This window comes from Phocoena phocoena, chromosome 18 (assembly GCF_963924675.1).
Source record: "Phocoena phocoena chromosome 18, mPhoPho1.1, whole genome shotgun sequence".
NCBI classification, from domain to species: domain Eukaryota; kingdom Metazoa; phylum Chordata; class Mammalia; order Artiodactyla; family Phocoenidae; genus Phocoena; species Phocoena phocoena.
Window position 1 is genome coordinate 18,328,083 of NC_089236.1, and position 8,134 is coordinate 18,336,216.

The 8,134-nt window shown below is 51.3% G+C and overlaps 1 protein-coding gene across 1 annotated transcript; it reads right to left on the minus strand.

Moving 5' to 3' along the window:
• Positions 1-2,353: 2,353 nt before the first annotated feature.
• On the minus strand, positions 2,354-4,421 carry MLNR (motilin receptor). The gene is given in 4 exon segments (XM_065895921.1): positions 2,354-2,609; positions 2,611-2,722; positions 3,516-4,241; positions 4,244-4,421. Coding segments are annotated over 4 exon segments (1,272 nt in total).
• Positions 4,422-8,134: the final 3,713 nt, after the last annotated feature.

The window sequence follows — 8,134 nt, forward strand, 5'->3', positions numbered from 1 at the left end:
TGACATGGACTAATGTTTCTAGAGTATTTTGACATACACGTCTAGCACTTAGCAGTTGCTTGGTGAATATTTGTGGAGTGAATGAATGAAACACAAACCCTTCCCCAAGGTTGGTGCCTCACCTAAAAAAAGCAACTTGGCCTACAGAAAGAGCCCTGCAGGGACCCAGCACACATCTTCATCCGAGGGCAGCGAGAGGTCCCAGACACAGCATCCAGGATACCATCCCCAGGGTGGAGGGAGGCCCACAGCCCGGCCATCCCTCTCCAGTGATCCCTGACTTGGCCACCCCGAGTTTTCCCAGCATGCCCCTCCCCTTTATAGCCAGTTGTCAACACCAGAGGACACTTTCTTCTGTGGTAGAGAACAATTTTAGACCTTAGAACAGCTTTTCAAATATTTTTGACCATGACCCACAATGAGAATATATTTTATTTTACGAACCATGAAAGATACCAACCAATATATAATTGAAACAAAAGTTTCACAACACAACAGTTAGCCTTACTACACATGATGCACTGATTCTCTATTCTATTTGCAATCCAATAAAGAAACATGTGACACACTCCACTCATCTCACAATCCACTAATGGGTAAGATAGGCATTTTGAAAACAGGTGCACAGCAATCCACAGGAGGGATGGAATTCAGATACTCCATCTCAGGGACCCAGTGGCAAGAAAGGATGATCCCTCTCTGCCCACACCTGGGAACACACCTAGGTCACAGGAAAGGGTGATGCAAATCTGAACAAGAAAACTCAAAGGAGAGGTCTTTGCTTCTATATCTAAAATATTATACTACATATAACATATCAGTAAGTTTCTTAGCCATGATTTTCTACAGGGAAGAAGCCGCTTCTGACTGTCCCAGAGAGGAACCCTGAGAGAAGAAAGACTGTGTGGTTGCATCTCCAGGACGTCCCCACTTAGTGCCACCAAGCAGGGGAGTGGCTGTGGCACAAGGCTGGCACCTGCACCGTGAGACCCTCCATCAGTGTCCCCAGCAACAACTTCTCAGAGCCTCTGATGGGATATTTTGTGTTGTGACTCTTGGGAAGGTGGGTACAGCATGCACTGTTATTCTGCCATATTTGACCACAGAATCCTTTTTTCAAATACTCCCTGAAAATCTGCAGAACACAATTTAGGGACCACTGCCCCAAGTTGGAAGAAACACAGTGTAGACGGGGACTTCTTCACTGCCACACCAGCTGAGGGCAAGGCCAGGGTGTTAGGACACTTCAAGGGGACTTGAAGGCATCACTGTACATAGTCAATCACATGAAAAAGCAAAGGACCTTGTCAGCGTGTGGAGCGGACCCTTGTTTATGGAGTCACCATTTGTAGTTTACAGCGGACCTAGTTGTATCCTGCCTACCTCCAGGGGGCGCCATTCATAAGACCCTGGGTTGACTGAGTCCCTTTGGAGTCCAGTGAGGCAGTAGGAGCTCTCCAAAAACAGGTTTATGTTTTAAACTGTGAAAACTAAAACAGAGTTACAGAGTCGTTGGCCAATGTCCAGCACAGTCTCTCTCACCCTTGAGTACATCCATTGACTCTCGTTTTTTCTGTTAGTGCAGCTTCTCGGGGTGGGAGTGGGTAAGGCTCTTAAGAGTTTTCAGACTCAGACCCCAGACTTGGTTCCATCATTGCTTATCCCACCAAGCTGAGGCAAATAAGGCGTATTAAAGCTCTTATCCATGTGATCAACAGTCGCTCTGTGGAAGCTACATCCTGCTGCAGCTTCCTGCCCTCAGACTTCGGTACCCAGGTTCTGAAAGAGGGTACTGTGCCTAAACTTAACGATTTGCTCTGAGCCTGAGAGAGGCGGGACCCCTGAACACTGCACTCTACCCAGAATTCCTTTCACTTGTTTCTAAACATTTTTTGCTGTCATATATAAGCATTAAGTAATTTCTTGGATTAAAACTCTCATCATCCTGGATTCCTTGTAGATGCACCATCACATTTATATCCAAAACATAAAACAAAATACACCTCTGACCTCACAGGTGACAATTTTTACGACAGCATCTCTCTGGATCACTTGTTAACTGGAAAATGAGTGGTCATATTTCCCCAGAGTAGAAGAATGAGGACTTACAAAACCTCCCCAGAGAACATTTTGTGATGTGGATATCAGGAGGATAAAATGAACGTCCCCAGGGGGGTACATGAAAGGAAAACCAGAGAGACTGGTACAGTTACATTTCATACCTTTGTTTAAAAAAAAAAATCATGCTAAGTTGCTGACCAACTTGCAAAATGTCAACCACTCTTTCTAATTCTCCCTAACAGCTTCGGTTCCCCCCCTCGCAGTTCTTTTCTTCCTGCAGACCTGTTTTCCCTTAAGTCCCAGAGCTGTGGGATGAGGCGCTGTGTTTGGCCATGCCGGTTTCCGGTGTCTGTACATTAGCGCTGGTCTCGGTGCAGCCAGCCATGTCTCCTCCAGGGTCCCCTTCAGCCTCCCTGCTTCTGCAGAAACCTCTCTGTCTGGACCGCCTGGCTAGCAGCAGTTTCCAGGCCGCTGCTCTATACTTCTTTGACATGAGGTTGTAGAGGATGGGGTTGATGGATGCGCTCAGATAGAAAAGTTGCAGGGCACAATGTTAAAGTACTAGAGAAGTACATCATCCCGGAATCTTTGGTATTTATGTAAATGATTCTGCCAGCGTGGAAAGGCAGCCAGCGAACTATAAATGCCAGAAACACCACCACTGCAAAACAAGACATAGGCACCAGAATTAGCTAAAGCATCTGAAAACAAATAAGCATCCTCAGGAAACCATCTGAAGTAATAAGTAACAGCAAAATAAATAAAACTCTTGCCTAGCCAAATCCCCACCCCAGAAAAACTACCAGGTTGCAGACAGCATCGATATTAGCTTTAAAGCTGAGTATTCGGCTCATACGTTTACTATCAAGGCCTGACATAAACCAGGAGTGATTTCTACTAACAAGCTGTTCTGGCAGGCTTCCTTCCACAAACCCATTTCGTTGACGTGTTCTCTGTTTTCGGTTGAAAAGAACTCTGCAACAAGTCTGCACAATCTTTATTTATTTTTTTTATATGGGCATGATTCACTTTAGTGTTCAGGATAACATAACATTAAGTAAAGAAACTTTATCTTAACGTGAGCTATCCCGTCTTCTCCAGGGTTCTGTAATTCCATAACTGCAGCATCAAACAGAGACAGGCAGTTGGCTTAAGAGCCTGTAATTATCCATCTTGGATCAGCCCAGCTCGCTGATCACAGAGGCTTTGGGAAATAATTGCTGTTTTCAGGACCCGGATACCCCACTCTCAAGGGACGCCTGGGGTGACCCAGAGCCCTTGGAGGACAGGAGATGGTTTTCTCTGGAGACTAGAAGGAGAAGCAGGTGGAGGCTGGGGTAGAACGACAGAATGAAACGTGGCCAGAAGAGGCGCCGAGGGCTGGGAGACCAGGGGAAGGGGACACAGCCTGGACCGTGGGTTGGGGTGTTTGGAACAGAGGCGGCGCCACTTACGCAGGACGCGGACCGCCTGCTGGTGTCCCTTCTCCCGAGCGGAGGTGGCCGGGCCTCGCAGCGGCCCGCGGCTCCTCCACAGCTCCCGCCCGATGAGCCCGTAGAGGACGCTGAGGCACAGGAAGGGCAGGAAGAAGTAGGCGGTGGTGACCCACAGCATGACGCACAGCGCGCCCCGCTGCGCCGGTCTCGGCCGGCACTCCCGGCTGAACAGCGCCGCGCCCGCCGCCGCCTCGGGCCCCGACGGCGGGGACAGCGGTGGCGCCCGCGAGGACCCGAGGAGTGGCGGTGGCGGCGAGGCGCGGGGCGAGGGGGTGAGCTACGCGGTGCCGTTAAGGTCCTGGACCGCGTAGCGGCCGGGGTCCTGCTCGACGCCCACCAGAAAGAAGAAGGGCCCGGCGGAGAGCAGCGCCACGGCCCAGAGCGCGGCAATGACCGCGCGGACGCGGCGGCAGGTGACGAGGACGCGGGCCCGGAGCGGGCGACAGATGGCGAGGTAGCGGTCGAGGCTGAGCGCCGTCATGTGCAGCAGCGTGGCGTAGGTGCAGCCCTCGCCCACGTAGAGCGAGAGGCGGCAGAGCAGCGTACCGAACACCCAGGGCCGGGAGCGCCAGAGGCGGTACAGGTCGAAGGGGAGCCCGAGCAGGATAAGCAGGTCAGACACGGCCATGCTGCCCAGGTACAAGCTGGTGGTGGTCCGCATGTCCCGGTAGCGCCCGATCAGCGCACCGTCATCACGTTGCCTCTCACCACGACGGCGAACAGGCCCAGGCACACGGCGGTCAGTGGCACCAGCGCCCCCAGGGGGAAGAGCGAGCAACGGCGCTCGTCGCAAGGCAGCAGCTCTGCCCACGGCGGCTCCCCTGCGCCCTCCAAGCCGTCGCTGCGGTTCGCGGCGCTGCCCATGGGCGCGCTGCGCCCCCGGGCCGGGCCAGGAGCCTAGCGCCTGGTCCCGCGGCAAAAGCGCTTCCTTTGGCGGCCGGTGCGCGCTGGGCGCGCCAAACCCTTGCCGCTCGCACAGCCCGAGCCCGGCGGCACCGCGCGCGGGAACGCGGTTCTGAAGGGTCCGCCTTGAGGGCTGCCAACCGGGCGAAGCGCAGTCCCCGCCCCCAGCCACCGCCTGGCCTGCCCCGGCCCCGCTCCCGCTCCCAGGCCCGTGTTATTCCACGTATTCCAGGCGCTTCCCTCCCCACCAACTGAACGCTGGAGGCGGCCGCCGCGGACGAGCCCCGCCCAGACGCGGGAAGCGATTCGTGAACCCCAGCGAGGTTGGTTACTGGACCCAGCGGAGCGTGGGCTCTTTTGTAGGTTGGGTTCGGAGGGGACCTTCTGAGGGACCTCGGCTGGTGGCTGCGTCTTGACAGTTCGGGAAGGTGCCGCAATACCAATAATAGGAGAGGAGCCTAGACCAGAATCTAGAGCCCCTCCCGGGTTCTGGTCGCGGCTCAACAACCGAATCATCTCGGATCAGTCCCAGCCTTGCTTGCCCAGCCAGTTCTCCTCTTCTGTAAATTTTCAAGCGGTGATGGAGTTGACCGAGTAATTTCAACGATGTCTATGACTTTGAAATCTATGGATATGACCACGTCTATTCATTTTAAAGAACAAGGCTTAAGTATTTACGTTTACCTCTGCGTACTTAAACGTGTGCTGTTTTGTTCCTGTGTACAAAATATGCTGTAAATGTAATAAAGCAGAGTATTGGCCAACACCAGAAATAAGTAAAATTCTGGGGAAAAGACTAAAAACTGGTTTATGAGTCAATTCATTGTGATCCTAATGACAATAGCTGACACTGAGAGCTCAGGATGTATTTGGTGCTGTGCTTTCCATTTAATCTTCAAGTCCTTAGAACAGAGTTTTTTATCTCTTCATGGATGGACGCTCCTCTAGTGGTTTTTCCATCCATCCTACTGTGGTTTAAATCCTCAACTTCTTTTCCCAAGGTTCCCTTCCTCTTTCTGGAACTGAAACCAGGCTTTGCTCTAGTGCCTTGCATCCCCACCCCGTTCCCCGTGGTCCTCTTTCACAAGCAGAGCCATGGGCTGTGAGGAGGGATACCTGTCACCTTCCTCATCATTGCTCTTCCCAGCCATCCTAAAACCTACCTTTGAATCTAACTTCCTCACACTCTGCCCTCTGCAGCTCCCTCCCCCACCGCTCACCCTCATTCTTGAGAATTTGGGTGCCTGACCTTCACTCTCTCAAGCACTCCTCCTAAAATTCACACCCCTGCACAATTCCCCTGCCTCTCCTTTCTATCAATGGTCTTGTCCTCCCCCCCATCTCAGGCAGCGGTTCCTGTGTACATCCCTTACACCTTATCAGTACCAGGACCTGGGAGCTCGCCTTCATCTCAATTTCAGCCCTCCCAGATTCTGACCTTCACCCTCTGTCTTTCTAGCTCACTTTCTCTAATACCTCAACTCCTGCAATCCTTCAACCGCACTGGGACCTCCATTTGGCTTCTCCTCCTACCTTTTCCTTGTCCCTCACCTGCCTCAAGTCCACGCTTCCCCACTTTAATGGATTTAAACTCCGAGAGCAGTACTAATCGCCCCAAGGAAAACACCCTCAATTCCCGTGCTCTTTTCTCTGTTGTCATACTTGTCTCCTTATGAGAGCACAACCATAACCCTGGTTAAGTGGAACCCTCTGCTTACTCTGTGCAGGCTCCCAAGCACCTAGAGTTGTTTCACTTGAAATTCACAACCTCTAGCTGGATGCTTAGTTTTCTCCCACCATCCTCATCCTATTTAATTCGCTCTCTCGCCCTCCAAACCACTCTTTTGTACATCCTCCTCTCTCCTTAATCCCCAAGACCTCGTCCCCATCCTCGCTCTCAGGTGATGATCTTGCATTCCAATTCTTGGAAAGAATAGAAACAGCTGGAAGAGGACTACATGCTCCCATCACCACGACCCCCCTCATCCACCCCCTGGACAGATGAATGAGTGGATGGTACTTGTGCCTGAAGTGAACTCTGCCCCTCAGCACTTCATTCGCCTCCTCGAAATTCTAGAAATCACTTTAGAAAGTCTCTCTCTCTCTTGCATCATCAAGTTTTCTCCCTCTTCTGGATCATTTCCATGTTTTCAGCAAAACTCAAAAGAGTTTCTGCATTCACTCTCTCCACTTTTCCTCCCTCCCCCCTTCCCTCCTCCTCCTAAGCAGCGGAAATGTAATTTCTCCATCTCTAGTTGATCTCAACTTGCCTACTCTCACCTACCGGGTAGCAAGAAACAATTATCCAGCCTGAGTATAGCACTGTCCAGTTGGATGAATTAAACAGCTCCTCTGGGTAGTGTTCAGTCCTCTTGGATAATAACATCCTCTCCTCTCCAATGGCTTCCTCCCCCTGCCCTGTCTTTCCCTAAGGGGGCCCAGGTGGATGGGGAGGGAAGGTCAGGTGGCTTAAAGGCCCTTAGGAAACTAGGAGGGAGAGGGGTACCTAGCTTTGTACCAGTTCCTGGGGGGACCAGGCTGGCATTTGCTAGACTCTAGTTCAGTGTGCCCTTCCCGCTTGGCCACCAGGTGCTTTGCTAACCCAAAGGGAGAGGTCTGTGGCCAATGAATTTGTGGTCTCTTTCTTTGACTCAAGTGATGCTCCTGGGAGCACCTGGTACCTTCCCATTGGCTCTCACAGGCTGCAGCCCCCTGAGTCTCTTTCCTTTTATCCATTCTGCTCCATGGCCTGGTGGCCTGCCCACCTCTGCTGAAGGCTCCCTCACCTGTCTCCACCACAACAGCAGCTCTGAGAAAGGCTAACTGGGGCTCAGACAGTGTCTGCACCATCAGGCTCATGAATGCCAACTCTACCCTCTCTGACTGTTCTGTACTACACACCCTCCATTCAGACACTCCCCTGCTCTGCTGCATTTTCTCTGTATAGCTTATTACCAACTGACCTACTATTGAATTTGCGTAGCTCTTTGTTTGTTATCTGCCCCGCTCCATCTCCCGACATCACATGTTCCAGGAGGCAGGCTTTAATCTTTCCCTAGTGCCTGGTACAAAGTGAGAATTTAACAAATATTTGTTAACTCCAGGAATGAATAAGCTTCTGCAGAACCAGGTACCATTATTTTCTTTACAATTCCCAGCAGCTGAGAACAGTCTACAATTCTAAACAGCAGCTGATTATAGTGGGTGCTCAGCAAGTGCTCCTTGATAATCTTGTTGGAAATAGAATACTGATATGGAGAATTAGATTCATGGCTGGCTTTTTGTTATGTTTTGGCTCAAGCATGACTTGGCCCCTAGGGCAGATCTGAACCCTATTATAACGGCTTGGCCTTCCATGTTTTAGGAAGATACGGGATCAGACATCTGAAGAATGACTAAAGCGTTTTGTACTTTGTATTTCTAAGTCATCCACCAGCTCATGACTTCATACTTCGTCTGAGGAGAGGAAGAGGAAGTTCTCAGTAGTGTCCAAGGTGTGTGGATACCTTTCTCCTCTACCTCCACACTTGGTGATCGTGCAGGGCAAAACTGAGTCTAGGTCTGGCCTTGCTGTCCCCCTGTTAACCTGGAAGCAAAGGGTTGGTGTCCTCAATAGGCACTTGGCCCCTGGCTGGAGACCTCACAGGTTGGAATGTTCTGGAGAAAAATAAATC